Genomic DNA, 24,805 nt, shown 5'->3' with positions numbered 1-24,805 from the left:
AAGGATATTTGGACAATACTTGCTTTTAACGTCTCCACTGGTTTGAGTAAAGCATCAAAATGTATGGTTCCAAATTAAGAAAATCTAAATTTGTTCTAGGTAGTATTCTAATATGCAAACAATGCTTAGAAAAAACAAAGCTCACAGAAAAAAAAAAAATTCTCTACAACCTATTCAGCTGTTAATGTTTTGTTGCTAATCTCGTTTTTATTGATTTGGTCATTTGCTTGCCATTTTTCTTCTATAAATTCTTCTCAAAGCAAAAATATTTACTACTAACAAATCATGCATATTATACCACAGTGGCTTACGCCATTACTGCTACAATTCTGAACACATTGCCAACCCATTAATGTACATTACAATGATATTTACTAATGAATTACATGGCAATTTAAGTAAAAAAAGACACCCTTAAAATAAAAGACATGAAAATATTTGACCTTTATTTAGTTTGCATAAAGAAAATAACACCAAAAACAGAAGAAAACACTGTTTTGATCAGTTTGTTTGTGCTGACCAGCCGCGCTTTTTTGTGTTCAGAGATTGCTGATGCTCTGTAGTTTGCGCTCAGTAAAAAAACGGTGTGTGTCTCGTGAGTGTGTAAGCTCGTCCGGCTTGTTGCGACTCAAGTAGGACAGCATGGATGTGTTATTCTGACGAGCAGAAACTTTTTTTCCATCTTCTTCATCATCATCCCTATAGAAAACATTTAAAACTGAATTTCCAGCACAAAATGCAGTACAACTGCTAACTCACATATATATAATAAGAGAAACAAAACATTATGCGCAGAACATAATTGTACATACAGTAGCATTATATCTGAGAGTGTATACATACATACAAAATAAGAAACTGCTATCAATACTATTATTTTAGACAGCAGTGCCCCCTGCTGTTAGACTCACCAGTGGACAGGTACAGCTTTGCTATCCAAAAGAGTTTGTGCTGTACTCCAGCTGAACCTCACAAACTGAGGGTAGCCAAACACTGGGTTCAGATACTTCAGCAACCAGCTTTTAGTTTTGGGATCTAAAAAATAAAGCATTTTATTTTTGAGCAGTATTTATACAACAGAAAAGCAAAATAAAATGCACTTTTTATGCCCTTGTCCAGTCAATGAATTGTCTGGAAAATTACTGTGTGAGTTTTTATTTGAACGTCAAATACCAACCTCTTTAAATATACTTATTAGTGTTAAAGAAAACCTGCAGTACGCAGCCTGGTGTTATCAAGCGTATTTTACGGTGTACATAAGCCCTTGAAAAGAGCTATGTCTAACTATTAAAATAATTCAGAACATAACACTAAACCACTTAAACATTTTTATAAAGAAATTTGGTCATGACAATGAAATATTGTGCAAATGGAAAAAATCTGATTTACTGACCATTAGGATATCCAGAGCCATAATCTGTGTCCACCTCACCCAAATTCTCTGCAAACTTCCAGGATTTGACAGCATGATCTCTGGCAACCTAAGAGGAATGGAAAGGAAATAAAAAAAGTGTTTAATGTAGGGCTATCAAACAATTAATCGTGATTAACTGCATCCAGAATAAAAGTTTGTGTTTACACAATACAAAAATAATATGCACTTTTATTACATAAATCTACTTTTCTCTACCCCCCGCCCATATCATCCATCTGTGAAGTGCCACTTACCTTGGCACAGATGCTGGCAGCACTGACAATGGGGAAGAGAGAATCAGCTTTGGGACGAACTGTCACCTCTATGCCCGGAAACCGCTGGGAGAGCTTATCCTGATACTTCTCTGCAGGACCCACAGTGTCCACAAACACCTGAGAGAAAAAGATAGGATCACTTTTTGTGCCCATTCATACAGCAGATCGGTTTGTTCTAGGAAAATAAATACCTCTTTAAGCTGCACTCCACAGTCCAGGGCGAACTGCACCAGATCAATAGCAGCATCGTGTGAGAGTGCATTCAGGTTGTAATTTGCTCTGTAAACAAAAGGATATTACCTGCTTGTGTATGGAGCTGTTGTACTGTATGTGGTCTTCATGTCGTAGGGCTGTCTGTACCTTTGCAGCATGCTGGTGGAGATGGTGTTGGGGGAGAGTATTTGAAGAGCCCAGCCAACAAAACTTTTGGCCTCATCGAGCATTAGAAAAAGGTTATCTCTATGCGCCTCTGTCAATGTCTTTGAGTCTAAACATACAACAAAATAATGCTCTGATGACACTGAAAACAACACGGACAACATTGAACATGTGGTCAAGGTCTGTTGAAAATAGCTAAATGTATTCTGACCCTAAACATCATCACCTGTGTGCCAACCAACCTGCCACTTTTAAATTCTTCATGTCCTCCTTTTTGGATATAGGGCAAAAGCATATTCCATACACCATGGGCCCTGAAATAAAAATATGAAATGTAAAAAAACAAGTTTAACTTATTTGAAAGAATGACCTAACTTTCAGAAAGGGCCACTCACCCAGGACTGGCCCCCTGCCAGCCTCATCGATGCCCAGGCAGCAATCCTCTGTTTTACACACTTCTGGGATGGGTGATGACAAGCGGCAGCTCACGGAGTTATCTGCTTCAAAATCACTCAGATCCATGTCTGTTTACAGTCTGCTGGACAACAAACAGCCATTAAACCAAGGGATATTCCTACTGCTGCAGTACATTCCCATGCCAACTCACAACTGAGTAAAAGTAATAGTAAAATTGAAATAATTTTAATGTTCCAGTTTTTGCATGTATGGATTTTTTGCCAAAAGATAATTAAAGCGTGTGAATATTAGTGCACAAACAAACAAGAAGAGACCTGTGTGCAGCGAGCGACTCACCCGGAAATCTCGAATTGGCGCGAGTATGACGCGTAACCTCTGACCTGTAATGTTTACAAAGATTACATTTATTAATTTCTTGCTTATTTAAAAATACAGTACTGTTATACGGAAACATATTTAAAGGGCATATAATTTCCAAAACGACGCAGTAAATGTTTTTTTTTAATGTTCCAACCCCGTCTCTCTCGCAATGGCTTGTGGGATATGGAGTTCATGACCAAATCAAGCCTTTTTGCATGGATTGCCTGAACATAATGTTATAAGCTGTAATATGTTAGATATTGAAGTAAAACATAATATATTGATGTTAAAAATGATAAAATACCACTGATACCAGTTGAAAAAATGATATATTCAAATATATGATATGTATTAGGCCTATAAAGAATGCCTATTCTATCTCTGACAATGTTCTGAATGAGATGCTATAGCTGACAGATATGATTACCAACCGATAAGATTACAGCTTCTGTAACATGGCTTCAGTATTACCAAATACATCATGTTTGATGATCATTTGAAGAGTTTGTTTCCAAAATGAGATAACTCCACCAACTGCAGTTTAATTGATATTAATTGGAAAGCACAATAAAAAAACAGGATTTTTGAACAATTTTAAGTTATCACATTTTGGAATTAAACTCTTCATTTGTTGTCATAAAAGCATCATTTGTAAACTAACAGCAACGTATTAAATATTAATGGAAGCTTATTTTTTTACAGGATGAAATGGCAAAATAAAGAACCAGCCTGTTTATCTCTTTTAAGAGAGAATTAAAAAATGTCTAAGACTCTATAAAATGTAAAGCCAATGAGAACTGTCAACATCTTTTATTTGTACTGCTCTCCACTTTCATTAATAACTTCCTTTTGATACCTTTTACTTTAGCCTACATTGATATTTTCGTGAATAATGTACATGTTTAAAGTGCTGCTTGTCAAAATGGACCCTCCCCAAATATGGAGTTCCATATGTGCCAAAAAATGTGTTAACTGCTTTGTGCCTTCTACTATACATTTGTCTTTGTCTAGAGCCATTGCCTACTTGTTCAGGTAAATCAGTATATGTTGACGTGTATGTTGTCTGTTGACGTTGTCTTAATTTGTCATCCTGCTGTCCTTTTCTCTGTCTTTTTTACTGTCATCCTTATTGTCGTTTTGTTCGGTCATCTTTACTGTTGTCCTGTTCTGTCATCCTTACTGTCATCTGCATATGTCGTCCTCCATGTTGTCTGTATATTTCGTCCTCCATGTCGTACTATGATAAAGTATACTGCATACCTTATTACTGTTAATAAACACCATTACATGCTTTGATAGTTAAACCTTATTTTAGCTAAGCAGTGATGATACGTTCACATCACATCAAATGGTTTGTTGCGCCCCCTCAAATAAACCAGCCGTCACTGATGGACAGTACAAAAAATAAAACGTTCACAATGTGGGTTTTGTCACACGATTTGATGTCATTGGTAAATAGAATGCTGTAAAAAGGATTACAAATAAAATATATTTATTATCATCTTATCTTCACGAAAATATGCAGTTTTTTGCATTGAACATTAAAAACAATTAAAAGTACAGTACAATACATATTTCGGACCTAGTGGAGTAATAACTAGTAATAGTAACAGGAAATGTGTAAAGTTGCATAAAATAGAAATGCTCAATAAAGTAGGCTAAAACTACATCAAATGTGTACTTACAATTAAAACACTGTAGGTGCGCTCAATGGCAGCCGTGCTACCGAAGCGCTATAGTGGCTGTTGCAAAAAAATCATCACAATTTCACCTCCTGGGTTCTATACTCTTTGTCGACGGACTTGCTCTTCCTTGCATTCCAGGATGTTACACTCAGTTATAGCCAAATGAAATTCTCTAGTCGAATTTGGTGTCCTGAATATTGAGATCTGAATTTTACAGCCTGAAAGCGTGAACTTTAATAATTAAAACCTGAATTTCACAACCCGAATTTAGGACGGTGAATTCATAGAAAAATATTTTCAAATGTTTAAAATTAAGGACAATAAAATTCAAGGGAATACATTCAGTAGGTTTTTTAAATTCAAGTCCAGGTGATATAAATCTGACGCCATAAAAACGACAATAAGGATGACAATAAAAAAGACAGAGAAAAGGACAGCAGGATGACAAATTAAGACGACGTCAACAGACAACATACACGTCAACATATTTAGCTGAACACGTAGGCAATGGTTGCAGACAAAGCAAAATGTATACCACAAGGCACAAAGCATTTTTGGCACAAATGGAACTCCATACCCTCCCTCTGCAAGATCTGCAGAACGTCACGCAAGTCAAACTTCCTGTGCTCGTGCATCAAGGGAGAGTGAAGTTTCGCTTCATTGTGCAACGTCCAAAACAGGTACGTTTCAGTGTGGTCTTATTGTCAAGTTGTTGCAATTTTATGTTTAATCGTTTGTGTAAATATATGAATCGCTTTTTGTAACTTGACCTTTTTTGTTCAAATGAACAAAAGAGCGCGTGCCGTGCACTTGAAAACGCCGGTTTTCTGTCGAATTGCGCTACTACCCCCTTGCAACGTTAACGTTGTCGTGCATTTAACCTTATTTAGTGTGAGTGACGCTGATGCAGGTTTTAGATTACATTTATTTTAGTTTCTCTCGTGCAAAAGCTTGCATAACGCTACTTGTGAATCAGCCAACACTGCTGCACTTGCCTGCCTTAGCTTGCGTGGCTAGCAGCTATACTACAACTTCTACTTGGCACTGATATAACCATTCGATCACGCTTGTGTCACGTGCGTTTCATCTCTCCTCATATTTCCAAACAGATACATTGCAATTGAACCTGTATTTTTAACAACTATACTTGCTTTGGCCTTATGTTTCCGCTGTGTATTTCTTTAGGGCAAAGTCTTGGAGGTTCATTGACCCATTCATACATTTGTTGCAAAGATACTGTACCTTGACGCTGTTTTAACGCGTTATCAGAACACAAAGCGACAAATGCACACCAATGTATACGAGCACAGTGCACTGGTTAAATGCTTATAAAGTTTCAGAAAATCGTACATTAATGGTTGAGGTTGTTACGGGCTTGTGTAGTTTAAGTGGAACGTGACTCGGATGAATGCCCATGTTTAGACTAAATGACTTCTTAGAAACCAATTGTTCAGAAGCACGGTCTATCGTGTGACCTGTAGTGTGATAGGGATGATATGGGTTCGTTCATACTTTGCAGCTAAAAATAAAAAAAATCGTTTTTTATTTACATGTTTTTTTACATTTACATGTTTTATTTCCAGCTTTACTTGGGATTCTAGCAGTAGCTAAATAATGGCCTATTGTATTGTAAATCTATTCCAATCAAAGCAAATATTAATGCTATATCATATTAAAGAATTTTGCAACAGAGCCTTATTTTGTTCCAAAATGACTAGGGGTGTAACGATACACTCAGCTCAGGATTCGGTACATATTTCTATGCTGGGTTCACGATACGATACACATCTCGATATTTTGAACAAAATTCAAAAATGAAACTGAATTTCAAATAACATTTATTTTCAAAATATTAACAATTTAAGTAACTTTTAAGGCTTAACTGAAATTAGAATTAAGATCAGTGTCAATTTTGACAGCAAATTTTGATTTAGTTTTAGTCATAGTCTTTTGACTAAAAATGCAATTTAGTTTTAGTCATCCCAATTTATCATAGTTTTAGTCTATTTTTAGTCGACGAAATCTACACTATATTAGTCTACTAAAATCTATCTGGATTAACTCATTTAATTGGTGTAATTAAATGTTCCAAGATTTAACTGTTTCGACATAATTTACTTTACCTTGGAATTAAATTAAACCAGGTCATTACCTTTATTTTTCAGAAAAGTTGAGTAACTACTGGATATGCATTGTTGTAACACAGAGAATATTAGACCATGAACGACATGTAGCAGTTCATTCAGTTTCATTTTGACTCGATTGACTCGTTCGTTCAGTGAAGGGCGTGTTCATTCAGTACATTCAACCAATGAAACGCTCTGACAGAGCTCACGCTCAAGCGCTATTGGCTCGTGTCTCTTTGACGCTGCAGCGGTGTCTTTGCTTGAGTCAGTAATGAATGAGAAAAATCTTTCAAAAAGACATATTACATAAACTCCATTACATTTCTTCAATCATGCAGATCACATACTTGTTTTTTAGCATGTCATTCGATCTTTTAATCTACAGTACGACTCACTTCATCGCTTCTCTGATCGGAACAGCGCTGGTTTCTTTTGTCTTACTTTATGTTGCATATCACATTATGCAGCAGCTCACGTTAGCGGATAAATTAACATTGGCATTTAAAAACGTTTGTGCTGCCTTTGTAATGAGTTTCGGGGTGACTCGCCTGCAGTCACGCTTCAAGTTTGCTGTGTTTTAACGGCGATTGTGAAGGAAAATATGACGCTTTGTAAACCACTTGGAGAAACAGATTGTGTCTTGTGCTTCTCTCTCTACCGCATACGTGAGATAAGCACACGTGACGCGCTGGCGCAGAGTAGGTAGCGTCTTGACCGCTGAACGAATAGAATTAAACATATCGTAAAATATCCCCATCTCGCTCTACGATGCGCATCGTAACATTTTTGCATCGCGAAATATCGTAATACGAAGTATTGTTACACCCCTAAAAATGACTGTACCCCTGTGCACAAGTCATTGATGGGTTTGGCTCGAAGTTGTTCAGATGGCATTTGTGTAGACCTGTTAAGTTCTTCCACACTAAACTAAATCAATCATTTCTCTTTAAATCGTTTTTTTTTGTGCACAGGGGCATTGTCGTGTTGAAACACGAAAGGGCCTCCCCAAACAGTTGCTATAAAATTAGAACCATACAATTGTCTAGAATATCATTATATGCTTTAGCATAATTTTTTTAATTGTACATGTTCTCCTTTGTCATCTGTATCAACCAGTACTCAAGATGTCTGCTGGAAACGCCAAGATCGGACAGCCTGCCCCTCAGTTCAAGGCCACAGCTGTGGTCGATGGACAGTTTAAAGACATCCAGCTGTCTGACTACAGAGGTAATCACCAAATAAAAACACATTTGTTTTGTTTGTGCCTTTAAATCTTGGTTTAATTTTGTGCTCTGCATTATGGTGTGAGTCATCGAATGTTGATTCTGTTTTTTGCAATCGGGCATAACCTGTTTTTCGTCATTTGTCTCCTTACCTCTTGTTCCTCTTCAAGGGAAGTATGTTGTGTTGTTCTTCTACCCGCTCGACTTCACCTTTGTGTGTCCTACTGAGATCATCGCTTTTAGCGAGCGGGCCGCGGAGTTCCGTAAAATCGGCTGTGAGGTCATCGCTGCCTCCACCGATTCTCATTTTAGCCATCTGGCATGGTGAGGATTCTTAATGACCACTTTTCCCTGTCGTCCACATCTAAGGAACCTAAATGGGGCTCTTAATGAAAAAACTCTATTTAAAGTGAGAAATTTGCTTAATGAAGATGGTGCACACTGCATAGTACCGGGCTGTGTGATTTATGAAATGATTTTGTTAACATTGCTATAATGAATATGAAGATTCCTAGAGTATGTAAGAGCTTTGCAGTTTCTTATCTTTCGATGATTATTATTGTATTAACTCTTGTATTCATGTAGCAACAAAAAGGCAGTGTAGAAAATGTCATATTTACTTTAATTTAATGAATTACAAAATCTGATGGGCTGCACTATTAGTTCAGAATGATGCTCAGGTCAGAATGATGGTCAGTTAGGAGATATGTAAATTGGCAATATTTTGCTCAGTAGCTGTATGTTGCCTTGTCCAAACTTTGTGTATTGTCTCTTTATACCTAATGTTAGCATGCATCATCTTCAGTGATCCAGTCACAATAATGTGTTCACACCTGTCTGTGTACACTTCAAACTCTACACTGATGTGAACTCTTTCCTAAAATTTCATCTTTGAGTATAAACATCAAACGTGTTCTAATTCTAATTGAACCATAAATTGTAATAAGTGGTGTATTATAGATCAATAGCACCGGTAGACATACTAGTTGGATTTCTTCAAAGACTAACTCGCAGTCTGTTTCTTAGTGGGCTTTACCCAGATAGTGGTTATCTACTGTTGTCCTTTAACCTGTCTGTTATTGATAAGTTACCATAGTGTGTTAGAGAGGAATAGATAAAAGAAGGGAGTAGCAGTTTATTAGTTCTAGAAACTTCCACACTCTTTAGTTGTAATGGGCTGTTATTGAGAATGCATTGTTCTTTACATTTGCTAGAATTAGGTTTAAAAGAATTTGGGAAAAAGGACACAGTGACTGCCACAGATATGACCACACATAATTTGACTAATTAAAATGTGAATGGTAACTCTAAATAATATAAAACTAACAAACACCCTTTAATAACAACTTTATTGGTTTGTTCAAGGCACATCCTGCTTTCTAATTCATCATGTGTGTACAATGTTGTTATACTGCTTAGCCCTATTTGTAAACATTGTGTGAAAATTAAGGAATTCAGTAGTTGACTGTGATCAGGTGGCTGAGACAAACTTTTGTTCTTGTTGTGACATAGCTTGCTTCTAATAGGATCAACACACCCAGGAAGCAGGGTGGACTAGGCTCAATGAACATCCCATTGGTTGCTGACCTGATTCAGTCCATCTCGCGTGACTATGGTGTTTTGAAGGAGGAAGAGGGTATTGCCTACAGGTTTGTACATTTGAACATTTGTGCTGGTCCACTTGCTTGCAGTTCACAATTGCAGCAGTAGATGGCAGTAGTAATGTGCTTGATCAAATTCATGTGTACTTCAGAGTATGCATAGTACAATAACCACACTTATGTTACATTCAATAATAAAACATTTAAACTGTGATTTTGGTAGTAAATCATCTAAAATAGAATTGAACTTGGGCAATAATTACTTTAAACAGGCCAATGCCACAAATGATGTTAACTTTTGTTGTATTCTATGGAAATGTAATGTTTCTTTAAAATCACTTTTAAACCATAAATGAAATGGTTATCATACCAATTTTACTGCAGATACAACAATGCAAAACTAATTTTCTCCCCATATCTCTCTCCTCTTTTTTATGTCTCTTTCTTTCTGTCAGAGGTCTGTTTGTGATTGATGACAAAGGCATATTGAGGCAAATCACTATTAATGACCTGCCAGTGGGTCGCTCAGTAGATGAAACTCTTAGACTGGTTCAGGCCTTCCAGCACACTGACAAATGTGGTGAAGGTGAGTGAGAATTCAGGCCTTTTCAATAGGAGTGAGTGGGGTCGTTTCACTTGGAGTGGCGAGTAATTAATCAGCATTTGTTTGAGGATGTTAAAATGCATTATGCAAAATGGATAATTTTGATGTTTATTTTGCATAGCTTTGATGAAATTATTTGGGTTTGAATTGACAACATGCAGCAGTAGTTTATTTATCTGTTTATTAACATCTGGCTTTTCTTTGTAGTTTGTCCTGCTGGATGGAAACCAGGAAGTGACACTATAATTCCTGATGTGGAGAAGAGCAAGCAGTTCTTCTCCAAGCAGTAACAGTCCTGCCATTTTTCGCTGATCTTCGCTCCCGTTTATCAGAGAGCTAGAGCACTTAATTTTAGCCTGAGATTTCTTGAAAAGTTGTCTTGGCCAGTGTAACAAACTTTTCCCATTTAAATGCGCTTGTTAGACAGCTTTCTGACCTCGTAATATTTCTTTTCCACTCTGTTAGAATAAGGTGTTCCCATCAGCCACCGCCATGCACTGATATTTCTGTTGAGTTAGTATTTGGTACCTGGTGAACATTGAAGTCAGTTTTATTCTTAAATTGTAAACATTCTGGTGAGTCATCGGTACAGTTGTCAAATAAACAGGACGTTGTTGCGTTACAATGCAAGTGTCATATTTTACTAACCGAACTCTTCTCTTGTTAGTTTTAAGAAATGTTTGGAGTATAACAAGTCAAATCCATAGCATCTGATCTTAAGCCACGAAAGTTGAACATATGTGTTAACAAATATTGTGTAAACATTGTTTTAAATGTCTGGACATATCCGACCAGCAGGTGGCAGCATTTCATTCATTTTGGTAACATGTTAAACACTGTAGTCAATGTCACTTGTTACCCAATTATTAGCTGCCAGACTTATAGTAGTGATGCATTTATAGCAGCTGTAGTTAACGTGACATTAAGCAAAAGGTCTTTTAGTAGAGTTGACCTTAAAGTGTGAATCTGTGATCAAAGGCAATGCAGTGATGGAAAAGGTCTACGTGGTTCGATCTTGGTTAAGTCATGTGATGGTTTGTGACACAGAAAAACAAGCAATATTTAATCCAGATCTACTGGAAAACTACTACTGTTTATAAAGTATCAAGCACCTACAAGGTATTATATACTTTATATCAGTGTTTCTCAAACTGGGGGCCCCCAAAATAGATCCAGGGGGCCACAGATTTTGTGGCATTTTATAAAAAATAGAATGTATTATACATTTTATGCGATCAAACGTCAGAAAAATAAGCCCACCAACCAAAATAATTTATGTTCCAGCATTGTATAACTGAAAATGTTTTTGGTTTGTTTAAGATAAGTCTTTATTTTGGGGATGGGGGGTGGGCGCAAAGCAATACACCCTACTCGAAGGGGGCCTTTCAACGAAAATGTTTGAGAACCACTGCCTTATATTATATAGGCTTTTATATTACTTGTTTTAAATGGGCCTTGGTGAATTGTTAGTCTAATCGCTTTGGTTCATAGTTTGTTGAAATAACAATATTATTTCTGTAGGTTGAACATTCTATTTATTTTATCAAATTGTTTAGCATAAACAAGATTAACTGTTATAATTATTATCAGACACGGTCTTCACATTACATTTTTTTATCAAAATAGTTTTCTTTTTCAAAATACATATGTGCAATCCATAATTGTTAAATGATTGATATTTAGAGTCTGATTAATGTGCTACAACATTTATATAATACAACATCTGAGGGGGTATATTTACAAAGGATTTACATGTTTAAGGCTTGTAAAGTTTTTTGTAGACAGTGATTAACAATACAAACATTACAAAATTAGCAGTTTTTTTTCTGTTAACACTGGAAAAGAGTTAATTTTCCTAGACGCCTTTTCGTTCATTTAGTAGTTCACATCATATTTACTGCGATGTGCTTTTCTATTTTTGGTCTGGCGGCTGCAACATCTTTTTTTTTTTTGCAAATTACCTGGAAAATGCCCGTGTTCATATTTTTATCTCTAGTTTTCTTTTCGCTGAAACTGTTTTTGGAACTCGAGAGGTTTCTGTGTGCGGGGAAAATCCCGAGTTGCTAAATTTTCACTTATTCACACGCGATTCATTCATTCGAACGTCAACTTCAAAGCGCGCGAACTTCCTGACCGGTAGCGTGGGTGGGGATTCCCGCAAGTCTCCCCTTAGTGACGTACATACACAAAACGGCCCATATATGGTCTTTACGACAGCAGGAAAAGGATCCAAGGTGGGCACGTCTTCAACGTAAAGCGGCCCCCTTTCAACAGTTGTATAAGCTTATAAAAACACTTAAGAGATTTTTCTCTTCTGTTTTACTTACAGTAAACAACACAGATGCTCGAGTTGTTTTAAATGCTTTTTACTTTACTTAAATATAAAAATATAAACAAAACAAACAAAAGTACATTGAACGGTCAGTATCAACCTGACTCACAATACCAATAACTTACTGAAAGGACAAAAGTTAAAACAAAACAAAATTTACGGAATGTTCACTTTCAAGTTGTTCTATACGTTTGCTTTCAGGTGCAAGGAGTACCTTATCAATGAAGAATGAAACCCCAAATGCTTTTTGAAAACAATGGACTATAAGACTATAAGTTTTCCACAAGAAAACACATTAGAAATATACAACGTTCGTACTCAGTGCTGTAATATTATTTGCAACAAAACACCACAAACATGATCGTCTCTTCCAGTGTTTTCCCTTTTTCAGAGTCCGTGTTATTGCAGTTCGTTTTTAAAAAGACTTGATCTTTGGCGTCAACATCAGCTGGCATCCGCTGCTCACATGGGTCATGACCTTCTGCTTGAGCTGGGCCACTTGCTCCCTCAGCAGCGACGCAGTGCTGGACAGTCCGGCGTTATCTGACTTGAGCACTTTAACTTTGTCCTCCAACCGGGAGATGCGCTCCAGCTTCCGTTTCCGGCACTTTGTGGCCGCCAGCCGGTTCCTGAGCCTCTTGCGCTCGGATTTGATTCGTTCCTGGTCCTCCATATCGATGGGAGACATGGGAGGAGATCCGTCGCTGCTCTGGAGGTCAGGAACGGTCTGTGGCTCTTCTTTAAGCGCAACGAGTCGCTGCGGGTGCAGCGCGGCGCCTGGCAGCGAGTGCTGGAAAGGGTGATGATGCGTTGTGACTTGGTGGTGATGAGGGTACTGTTGGTGATGATGAGGCAGATAGCTGATGGTGGCTGTCGGGTAGTTGGTGGCGGGTGTGAGATTAGTGTTTGGATGGCAGCTGTTCAGGGTGGTGTACACGGGAGTCTCCGGCTGCAGTGAAGCGCCGAACACCGATGATGCCGCCGAGCAGGACGACAGGCCACCGACTCCGATGGACACGTTCGGCGGGGGCATTTGGTTTATTTTATGGAGCTCGTCCAGCGCTTTCACAAAGCCGTCGGCGAATCCCTCCTGTTCCTCTGTGATGCCCCGGGTGTACAGATACTGCCCCGGAGTGGGTGATGTGATGACACCGTTAGCGTTCTGGATAATGAGTCTTTCCAGTTCCGGAGAGGCGAGTTTCAGCGATCCCACGTCTCCGTTTGCACTGTAGAAGTTGCTTTCAGAGCGGATGGACTTGAGGTTCCGGTAAGGCTCGGGGAAGCCCACGCTCATGTTCTGCTTTAGAAGCTTGTAGTCGTGCAGGGCAGCGTCTGGGTGACCATAAGCAGAGAGAAACGAGTCGTCATGATAAAACGGTTGCTCCATTTTTGTGGACATATGAAAGTACAGACTAGCCTACCAAAGGCTGTGGATAAAAACTACGTTGGATGTTTGAGTTGACTGAACACTCTAATGTCCGAATGTCCCGTAATATTACATGAAGCAAAAAGATGTCAAAGAGAAAAAAACTTCCAAAAGAGTTTGAACAACTTTACTGTACCAATGCGGCAGGTGTTTTCCCTTGACAGCTGATGCCCGAAACGCTTTGCTCTGTTCGTTCTTTCCCGGACAACTATTTACAACGAACCTCCTAAAGTCGTGCACGAAATCTTCTGCGCTCTGCCCGCACTGGCTAATATCGTGAGCCGTACGCCTCCAAGTTATTTATACTTACATTTCCGAGGGCGTGGCTACGACAAATGCGGTCGCTGATTGGATACGATTTCGTTCCGCTCCTCGAGCTGTCAGATGGGCGATGACGTTGTTGCCAGGAACCGCTGAGATTGAAAACAAGGCTGGAGGCGAGAGCGCAAGCTGAACAGAGACTTGGGGCAGCTCTCCTATTTTTGTTTCCACAGACAAGACGAAAAAAAAGCTGGCCGCAACGGGGCACTTAAAAAAAGTTTCCCATGCCTAAGAAAACAGAAACTCTGCTGTGGTCAAGGAACTTGAGAAAAACACGACAACAGTTAGAGGCAGGTTCAACACTTCTGGTATAAGTTATTTTCAGATGATACATTTAGTAAGCACAGGATATCATGATGAAAAGCTGGCGCAGTGGGGAGTAATACTTTTAACCAGTTAAATGAATAACATAAAAAACGTTACGACGCGACGTCAGAATATATTCATATAACTACATTTATTTTATCAACCTCAGATCAGTTGTTTGTTTTTTAGAACTTTTACTCTGAGTCATACAATACGTAATACGTGAGTAAGAGCAGGTAACGTTAGCTTTATTACAGAAGTCTGTTCCCACAGCATATATTAAATGTCTTCAAATAGGCTACGTTAAACGTAGCCGTAGCCTTTGCGGTTTATTGATCAGGAGTAAACTGACTCATTTTTTTTGGCAACTGATATCAGCCCCATTTATGGGCAAGACCGTACAGTTCCTCCCTAGTGAACGACCGGGAAACCTCTCCCATGTCGGCTATATTCCAGAGGTAACGCCCCCGTGTACAGTAGCGCGTGGAGGAGGACGAGGACTTGTCTGCGTTTCAACAGGCAGGCGTGAAGACTGGAGTAATCTGTAAGTAATGGGAAATTTAAAGAGTGACGTTAAATTATGAACAAACTGTAATCCCACTTTTAGGAGACAAATTGAATATTAAGGAGAAACGTAAACAACTAAACAAACAGGCGGCATTTTCACATGCCGAAATGTAAAATACTAAACAAATAGGCAACATTTCTTCACATGACATCAGTGTTGTATTTGTTTCATACATAAGGGAGTAATTGGCAGACCCCAAAACAACACTTACAATCTCTCTCTCTCTCTCTCTCGCTCTCTCTCTCTCTCTCTCTCTCTCTCTCTCTATATTGATCAAGTCAGGAAATATATTGCACGCAAGCCAGTATTCATAGAGTGTTTTCAATTCATTTGTACAGAGGCAAAGCATCACACTCTCGAGGTGGATTGTGGGATTGACAGCTGAGTGGCAAAAGCGACTCACTACAGGCATTGATCCAGGTGTTGTAGCGAATCCAGTTATTTGCCAGACACACATGATGCAAATGCACATATGACTGCAAAATATGTATCCTACCATTTATTTTCTATTCACACTAATTGCAGTTTGTACACGAGATCACATAATTTTTACCTGTGAGAAATGCCTGAACTTTATTTAAATGTTATTTTAGTTTTTAATTATAATCCCATTTTTACCTTGTTTGTGAATCATCTTATTAGGCAAAACAATGACTTCATTTTTTTCTGTCACTTTGTGCTAATTTTTGCCCTTTTTTAATATAATTTTTATAATACTTTTTGTAGCCAAGATTTTAAGGTATATAGAAACTGTCTTGCAAATATGACAGGTTTCTACTTTATGCATAGACTTTAAGGAAGCTATTGGCCCTATAGACTAACTCAAGACACAATTGTGCTTCACACCTGTGGTGCGCAACGAGGCCACATAGGAACACCTGTGCAGCACGAAAATAAATACACCACTGTCTCCTGAATATGTTAATAAGACTGAATCATCACTGCCTGGGCATAAAGCCAAGCACAAACCTACATTTCACCACATGGGAGCTGCGCGCCACCTTTCACCCATATGTTCAGGTGTATACCGCAGTCAGGGAAGACGACGCACTTTCCTTCCGCTCATGCAACTTCCTCTCCTACAAGGTGTTTTGTTGTACACAATGACTTAGACGTCATAAATTGCACAACAGTTATTGCGTATTAAACTAAAGTGTCACTAAAGTACATGTAGGTCTGTAAGTTTCTAATTTCCCCCTAAGGTCCACCTACAGTGTTTTTAGTAATGTCAGGAAAAATTGTCATCATTTAGTTTTTCATGACTGTTACCCCTTCTCTGACCGTTGGAATTAGGCAGGACAGCTTTTAATAGACTTTCCCTTTATCGTTATCTCTTCTGGTCTTTATGAATTATAGTATCCATCTTACTCGTACATGGGTGAGACAAGTTACTAAACATTGCATTGCATAAGGAAATGTAAATGTGGGCAGTAAACCCTAATTTAAATAAATGCTGTGTTTAGACTGGGAAGGATATAGATTTAAGTTTTAAACATTACTATATTTGACCCTAGACTGTAAAATTCAGGCTGAAAAATCATAATCTAATTTTGACATTAAAGTCTGATTTGAACTATTAATTTCAATCTTTGACATTCACATTTATGCATTTGGCAAATGCATTTATCCAAAATGACTTACATTGCATTATACTATACAATTTACAGTTTGTGCAATCCCCTGGGATCGAACCCATGACCTTTGCGTTGCTAGTGCCATGCTCTAACCACTAAGCTAAAGGAAAGCCAAGGTCAAGACACGACCTTACTCAGTCAACATTAAAGATATCAAGGTTATATTTTCACAGAATGTACTTTATGTAGGATGATTTTATGTAGAAAAACACAAAAATGCCTTTAGGTGCATCTTTTTGATCAAAAATCAAGAAGAATTTGAATGTTCATGGTATCACCTATATACTATTTTAATATTTAGCTGTGAGGCCACTGACGGGAATTTTGGTTGAATCACAACAAATTGCAGAAGTTTGCTCATACTGTAGGCCTGCACAAAACCCAGGCTGCTCTTATTTTAACACCAAACTATTTAGTCCATATTATTGAGTAAGTTTTTTTTTCATTTTCAAATTAGTATGTTTCTTCATGAATGAGCTAGTCATTATGAAAGTGTGAGGCTACAGAAAAAAGAACAGAAAAGATACACAACCAACCGTAACCATGTGGTCTGTGCAGAGAGAAGAGTGGCTTCCTTCTCACTTCTTTGATATCTTGAAATCAAAATGGCTGCACAGGAAGCTGGCTTCCTCTCTCTCCATTTCTTTACCACAAAGCTCTATTTACTTTTGATACAGGCTCGTAACCACTGTTGACACTGATGCCACGTCCTGTCAATATTTTAAAAAGAATGCTTAGTTTTTATTAATGACCAAACGCTTATTCTTAGTTTATGCCATTTTGAAGATTTGCATGACAGCATGAAATGAGAATTTTTCATGCACTTTTACATTTACATTTATGCATTTGGCAGACGCTTAAAAGCGACTTACATTGCATTATACTACACATTTATTTGTAAGTATGTGCAATACCTGGGATTGAACCCATGACCTGGCGTTGCTAGAGCTTTGCTCTAACCACTGAGCTACAGGAAAGCACTTATATGAGAAATATTGTTTCACAATAAATGTGGCTCCTCAATAAAGGTCAAAAAGGGTAAGACATTTAAAATGATTTGTCAACCATTGTGGTATTGCATCTCTCCATATAGACATTTTTTGAGTAGTAAGTATTGGCCATGAGCCATTGCTCGGCTGTTTATTCCTCTTTCGCAGTGTGTTTTCCAATAAGAATTTGTGTTGCTTTCAATATCAATTGATCCCACTCACCTGACGTCATGCGTCTGTCAGTTTCATCAGAAAGTCCATATCAAAGTGCATTACACAGAAGGGTTTTGCTCTTCTTTGAAGGCAGATTTACAAGGGAAGAGTGAAGGTGACTGCAAACCTGTACTGTAAAAAAACATTTTCAACAGAACATTGATAATTCTTGTATCATTTGATCATTACTGGATGCTCTAAGACTTTTATCCCCCCCACACATATTCACATCTCACGATTTCCATGTAAGTGTTGTTTCCGCTAAGTGAAAAGATATGAGGTGACAAGTTGTAGTTTATGGCAGCAGAGAAGGTTTTTCAAGAAGATCGAGAGGGTAGTACCGGCGTGCCCATGGTCACATCAGTCAAGCTGTTGAACATGGAGCCGATGGCTTAGCCCGGAGAGGGAACACTTAAATATGTTCACCAACTATTAGCTCATTATTGCACACTTCACTGCCAGAGAAAGAGAAGTCTGAATTTTCTCTATAGGTGAAAGGGAGAATCGTGAGTTTTATTTCACAGCAGCAGTTCCACTCATTCGAGAAGTCTGTACCAGACACTTCCGCTCTCTGTTTTAAAAACTTTAGCAGTTTATTTGGAGTGGATTTTAACCTCGATATGTGCCACCATCCAGGACAGGAAATGCATGCTGAAGAGTCCAATAATATGAACATTCTGTCACCCTTTTGTTATTCCAATCACGTAGGCTGCAAAAAGAGGAATTATTAGGAAAAAGAGGAATTATTAGGAAGCACTATACAGCGTACATAAGCATTGTGTGAAGAATAGACCAAAATGATGACGTTTATTTAATAACATTTTATTCTTGAAATAAAGCCTGATCATCAAACAAAGCTACACTGAAGAAAGGGTTTCATTCAACCAATTAAAAAAATGTAGGTTAAGGATTCACATCTATATTTTATAACTTAAGCCAATGAAAAATAATAAAGAAAAGGTATATATTTTTAATTGGCTCAAGTTATAAAATTTAGATGTGAATCCTTACCCTAAAATATCTTAATTGGTTGAATGAAACCCTTTTTTCAGTGTACTGTATACGACTGCAGACGACTCGTACTATAGTGAGTAGGCCTACTAACTAGTGAAGGTTACTTAATTTGGTCATTTTGACAGCTAATTTAGGGGGATCACCAGAATACATTTTCTATCCTGACTAAACAGGAAATGAACTGTGAATGTATGGGGGAAAAGCTCTGCTAAAATTCCACAGAAAACATGTCTTTTCGCTGAGCCGTTACCATGAACTGATGACGTCAGAACTATTCTACCAAAATAAAACCGTCCAAGAAACAGTCCAACCTGAACCATTGGGACAAAACAAAGTAACCCAGAAGAAAAAGAGACGAGGTGAACACACACACGCACACATTTAACTTGTATGCGCTAAAGCAGCGACACAATTAACTGGATGCACACTTCTTAGGCTTCTAGTGAGACTTTTGTCAGGCACTTAACAGCGGACAGCGAGAGGAATTCTGTCCCTCTTTTCGGGCAAGGTTAGAGCATTAGAACTGATCCGTGAGCAGCCTGTAGGAGTTGTGAGTCAGGTAACAGTGGCTATTTCTGTCCCTACGGGCAACAACAACGGGCAAGTCCTTCACTACGCGAGCAAATTAGGTTGCGCCAATGGACGAACAACATCACGTAAGGAAACTTTTTAGCTAGATGGAGAAGAATCTTACCATTATTAATAACAAATGCTGATTAGGTTTTAAAACGTAAGCTTGCCCCCTCTCACGGGGCCCTCATTATTGGTATGTGCCGGAGGGTCTGTCTTATCCGCGGCTAATCGCGCTAATGAACGCGCGGCTATCTGCGCTCTCTGGCTGCGCGGGAACGGCCGTGTAGCTGCAGGTGATGATGCGCAGAGGAGCCTTGTAGCAGTCGGAGACCTTTAGCACAAGGCGTGCTGATGTCAACGGGATAAATGAGATTGGCAGGAAAAGGCAGCGGCAGGCTGGCCCGGTACTCGGGGGCACGCGCAGACAGACAGGGGGCATATGGAGAACAATGAGGCGGGGGTGTAGCCACTTGACTGGATGCCAGTCTGGAGTTATATACGCGGTTTTTTAAAATCCTTAGTTTAGGTCTTGAGAAGAAGAATATGTAAAATTGTATCACAATAAAATTTATGGGATGATATACTAAAGTGTTAGTTGTATGTACCAAGATTAGGCTAACCTGAAAATTAGTTTTACCTAAAATGTTTATTTTTCTTTTTTTAACAGTTTTTATGGTAAGCACATTTGGCCCTGCTGTTCTTTCAGAAATGAAACGAGATGTGCATTAATGAAAAATAATCTGAATTGTTGTGCCATGCCAGAGCATGTTAGAAATTATTTCCAGATTGCACTGCACTATTTATTGGACCAGATGTGTGAATGTTTAGGATCCCAGCCAAAAAAGCAATCTCAACCTTAATGGAAGAAGATTTTGTCATAATTTGCTCACCCTCATGTCATTCAAAACCTTCGATTTTCTTTCTTCTGCAAGACACAACAGAATATATTTTAAATAATGTCGGTACCCAAACAACACTGAACCCCATTGACTTCCATTGTATGGACACAACAGCCATCAAGACATTTCTTCTTTTGTGTTCCTTTTGTGTCATACAGGCTTGGAATGACATTAATGTGTGTAAATGGTGCAAGAATTATCCCTTATTATATAGTAAAAAATAAGTTTTCATAACATAATTTTACCTTTTAGCTTAACTATTGCTTCATAGCTTCTGGTCTGTTTTACTTTCTGTATTCACTAATTTGATCATTTTTGATATTTGTGAATTTAAAGGAGTCATATGACACGGCTAAAACGAATATTATCGTTTGTTTTAGATGTAATGCAATATGTATAAACGATTTAAGGTTCAAAAACGCTGTATTTTCCACATACCGTGCATGTTTGTATCTCCTCTTTGCCCCGCCTCTCTGAAACGCGCAGATTTTTTACAAAGCTCATCGCTCTGAAAAGCGAGGTGTGCTATGATTGGCCAGTTAACCAGTGCGTACTGATTGGTCGAATACTGCAAGCGTGTGACGGAAATGTGACGCCTCTTTACCATATTTGGAACATCAGGTTCCAAAGCAATTGTACTGACAGGCACGCCCACCTTACTTGCGTATACATTTGGGCGGTCTTGGTCAAATCATCCCACGAACTGACATAGATGAGTAGGGGTGTGGTTACACGAAGCGTTTCAGGCAGGTCTGGGTGAGCATTCGCTTTTAGATAGAATGCATCTTTTGTTCCGACACTTTAATTTTTTGCAATTTTACTTGTCTAATACATGCATGGGAAATTTATATCACACAAAAGACACAGAAAAATACGTTTTCGCGCCATATGACCTCTTTAAGAAACACAAGGTCAAAGGTCAATAAACCAACTTTTTTGTACTCTCATCCAAGGACTCAGGAATGACTACAGGTCACCAGCAGGTCATGGAAGGTGATGTCATTTCAGATGAGTATGAGATCAGAGCGTATCAGCGAATGTTTCTGTGAGTAGCGTCCCACACACACCCAAACACACCACACACACAGATGTGAGAGACGAATCACTATTGAAATTACAGTTTATTTGGGTTCCCTTTAATTTCTCTCCTGCTAACACAAAGACCCCCCCCAGGCTTGGGTCGCAGCACAAAACGCATTTGTTGTGAGGTCCGCATCTGGGATTTGTTTTTAAGTAGTAAAGAGATGTGTTTTTAAGTACAATTTAATGACATGCTCTGAAAGTGATTTTTTTGGCGTTTTTTGCCTTTATTTATAGTACAGTAACAATGAGAGGACAGGAAACAAAGTGGGTGAGAGGGGGGGTTGGGATCGGGAAAGGACCACGAGCCAGGACTCGAACTCGGGTCGTCCGGAGCGCAACAGCGCCATATGTCGGAGCACTAACCACAAGGCTATCAGCTCCGACTCTGAAAGTGAGGATCTTTTTAGTGAGCATCTGTAGTGAATTTTTTTTTTAATGGCGGACATTGTTTCTTACGTGCACTGCACAGTCTAGAAAGTGTATTATTTTTGGCACTTTGAGGTGTTGGTGATTTCCCTCAGTGGTAGCGTTTTGTCAGTGAAGAATTTCACTTAAATGCTGTTTGTAACTGTAAACAGTTTGCTCATGTGCGCTCACACAGACACATTAGCTTTCTTTATATTTAAATAAATCACGCTGATACAAAGTCGTTGGTTTTTTATGTAGCGTGCACTGTTGCATCACACAGTGTCGCAACCTCATTTTTCAATAATGTTACACCCACCCCCAAAAAATAGGAACAAAAGAGAAAAAAAGGAAAAGAAAAACAGAAATGTGCATTTCAACCTCCCCGATTAAGCTATCTCTTTCGTAGCGTTGGGTTGATTCCTCTTTTGAATTTAGCAGAAGCGTGTGTAAACACACCTTTAATAACCTGTATGATGTCCTGTGTGGCGTTCAGGTGAGAAGCCACAAAGGTTTAATATGGCTTTGTTTCATTTGAACATGTTTATAGGAAACCATTTTTTGGTAACATTACGATCATCCGTTCCATGTAAATAAAGGGATTTTCATTTGAAATGGATTCAATAATACTACATACAAAGCATCTGTAAAATAGTTAAAAATCTGTGTAAATTTAATCTTAGATCAAGTTGAGCCCATACACAAGTAGCTCACGTCCCTGCTGTCCCCTGACCTCCAATTTTATTGTCATCGCTTATCGTCTTCATCATCTGTAAGTGTTGGAGTGACTGTATACCTCAGAAAAGCTGTTTGATTGTGTTCCATGGATTTCTGGCCCTGCAGACTCATCAGTCAATATAAAAGAGTGAAAGCCATTTCCAGAAACAGGCCTTAACTCACTTCCCTGCAGATGGGTTTCAAAGAAGTGTGAGTGTGTGTTAAAATGCGAGAGTCTGATCTATAGAGAGACTGATGTGTGGAGGAAGTGTGGTTGACCAGAATGCATGCATGATGCTTTGCACTCAGTTGATGCATATGAATGAAGGTTCTCACACACACACACACACACACACACACCGCTGATCGGAAATAATAGACAGAACATTGATAAATGAGAAGGTGAAGAGGGATTACGTGACCTGTTAACGCGATAACCTGCTGATTCAGTTTTTAATGTGATTTCCAATCCCCAGTTGTTAAAGTAGTGGCTCAGCTTTTATTATAGCTCGACCTATTATTATCATAATGTATTTTTTCTGATTCTTTCAGTAGAAAGAACTAGATTTTCTACAATTTTAGATATGAATTCCTGCTTCTCCTAAACGTTTTGTTTAGTCTTGACCAAAATGGGGTCAGATGATTTTGACCCAAGACTTTGTTATTAAGTACCTATGTTGTCTGAAATACATATTTAATATTCTCCACACATACACTTTAAAATAATATATATTTGATTAAATAATCACTTATAAATCGCTTTAGTAAATAATCCCCTTCACTGTATGTAATGTAATACCAGCATCATTTGAATGATCAGGTCTGCTCATGCATTACTCATATCTATGAGCGTCAGAATTTCTGAGCAGTCTGCTAATAAACCTGCACCCCCTCTTTGTACATCTTTCCCTACAAGAATTTTGTGGTAGTTGAGATACGTGAAACAGCAAGTGTGTCTTCGGGTCCGTGATGGCGTTCTCACACTGCGTGGCTGCAGTGCGCAGTCATCTCGGTGTGGTCTGATCACCCAGTGCTTTGGTTTTGCATGACCTGTTTTTAAATGCATAGGTGAATTTCATCAGAACAAGATGTGGTCGATCACAATGCGACCACATCTTAGTGGTCTTTAAAAATCTTATTTTTTATGTTCTTTTGATTTCGGAGCTAAACGTGTTGTGGACTGGAGACACACAGAAAACCAAATAATGAGATCAATCTATTTTACTCACCCTGTGAATTTCCAGATATTTACACACACACACAGACACTCGCACCTCCCGTCTGTTTGTTAGTGTGAACAACAAGAAAATGCAGTGTCACCTGTGGTTATGGTAATGCGTGCGTATGAGTTTGTGTGTGGGTTTTGTCGAGAAACTGAAAGCGCCATTCTGTGTGTGTGACTTGGCCCGGCGGCTGCTGTTCCTCGGCCGACGGCTGAAGATGTCATGATAAACATCAGGGTGCACAAACCAAGAGCAGATCTTCTACAAACTTATTAGTATTGATTTCTCAGTATTCTTTCGGTACTGTTCTCACTCACGACATGTCGTGTTAAGAACATTCACTTTTTTTTGATACACAACCTGTGCATGTTTAATGAGTTTTACTGGAGTTTACAATTTATCTTAGTATCATCCTTGGTGCAGATATTAAGAAAATAAGGAGAGACAAAAAGAAGCACATAGCTAAATAAATCATGCAACATATTTTATATTTAAAGGAGTAGTTCACCTTAAGAATGAAAATTCAGTCATCATTTACTCACCCTCTTGTCATTTTAAACCTGTGTGGATTTCTTTCTTCTGCAAAACACAAAAGAAGATATTTTGAAAAATGTTGGTAGCCACAAACCGTTGGGCCCCATCGACTTATGTACACAAAACCAATGCAAGTCCAACGTTTTTTTGTTTGTTTTCAAAATACCTTCTTTTGTGGTCTGCAGAAGAAAGAAAGTCATACAGGTTTGAAATGACAGGAGGCTGTGTAAATAATGACAGAATTTTTGTTTTGAAGGTGAACTACAGTATTTCTCATTCATGTTAATTTGACATTTGGGAATTTCTTTCAACTCAGTTAGAAGACGCATGACATTGCTGGGGGCTTTTCTCTCCATTTGCTCTCCATTTTATTGAACATTAGATCGAGATCTTTGTTTTCTTTCACTGTGATATTTTAGTTCTCTTTGAAACTCACACCCAAGTAACACTACAAGCGTTTAGCACCTAAAACCTTTGCTTTAATT

The 24,805-nt window shown here is 38.4% G+C and overlaps 3 protein-coding genes across 5 annotated transcripts; 1 reads left to right on the top strand and 2 right to left on the bottom strand.

Moving 5' to 3' along the window:
• Window positions 1–425: 425 nt before the first annotated feature.
• Window positions 426–2,899, bottom strand: rnaseh2a (ribonuclease H2, subunit A). 2 transcript variants are annotated; one of them, XM_057332305.1, is made up of 9 exons: window positions 2,821–2,899; window positions 2,463–2,602; window positions 2,310–2,381; window positions 2,050–2,176; window positions 1,881–1,968; window positions 1,669–1,806; window positions 1,394–1,481; window positions 912–1,035; window positions 426–699 (listed from the first exon to the last, which is right to left on the bottom strand). In XM_057332305.1, exons 2-9 carry the CDS (start codon window positions 2,587–2,589, stop codon window positions 540–542), a joined length of 924 nt encoding a protein of 307 aa, XP_057188288.1. In that variant the 5' UTR covers window positions 2,590–2,602; window positions 2,821–2,899; the 3' UTR covers window positions 426–539. The 2 variants fall into 2 exon arrangements, with proteins under 2 accessions (XP_057188288.1, XP_057188289.1); XM_057332306.1 differs by having other exon boundaries at window positions 2,799–2,824.
• A 2,177-nt stretch (window positions 2,900–5,076) lies between these two features.
• prdx2 (peroxiredoxin 2) lies at window positions 5,077–10,708 on the top strand. Its single transcript, XM_057331226.1, has 6 exons — window positions 5,077–5,209; window positions 7,772–7,882; window positions 8,049–8,202; window positions 9,405–9,527; window positions 9,935–10,065; window positions 10,291–10,708. The coding sequence occupies exons 2-6, from the start codon at window positions 7,780–7,782 to the stop codon at window positions 10,371–10,373; spliced, it is 594 nt and encodes a 197-aa protein (XP_057187209.1). The 5' UTR covers window positions 5,077–5,209; window positions 7,772–7,779; the 3' UTR covers window positions 10,374–10,708.
• Window positions 10,709–12,433: 1,725 nt separating this feature from the next.
• Window positions 12,434–14,132, bottom strand: junba (JunB proto-oncogene, AP-1 transcription factor subunit a). 2 transcript variants are annotated; one of them, XM_057331224.1, is made up of 2 exons: window positions 13,978–14,132; window positions 12,434–13,747 (listed from the first exon to the last, which is right to left on the bottom strand). In XM_057331224.1, exon 2 carries the CDS (start codon window positions 13,707–13,709, stop codon window positions 12,831–12,833), a length of 879 nt encoding a protein of 292 aa, XP_057187207.1. In that variant the 5' UTR covers window positions 13,710–13,747; window positions 13,978–14,132; the 3' UTR covers window positions 12,434–12,830. The 2 variants fall into 2 exon arrangements, with proteins under 2 accessions (XP_057187207.1, XP_057187206.1); XM_057331223.1 differs by having other exon boundaries at window positions 12,434–14,132.
• Window positions 14,133–24,805: the final 10,673 nt, after the last annotated feature.

The sequence above is a fragment of the Triplophysa rosa genome, linkage group LG4 (assembly GCF_024868665.1).
Source record: "Triplophysa rosa linkage group LG4, Trosa_1v2, whole genome shotgun sequence".
In the NCBI taxonomy this organism is placed as follows: domain Eukaryota; kingdom Metazoa; phylum Chordata; class Actinopteri; order Cypriniformes; family Nemacheilidae; genus Triplophysa; species Triplophysa rosa.
The sequence above is the reverse complement of the archived record's forward strand: the minus strand, read 5'-3'. Positions and strand labels throughout refer to the sequence as shown.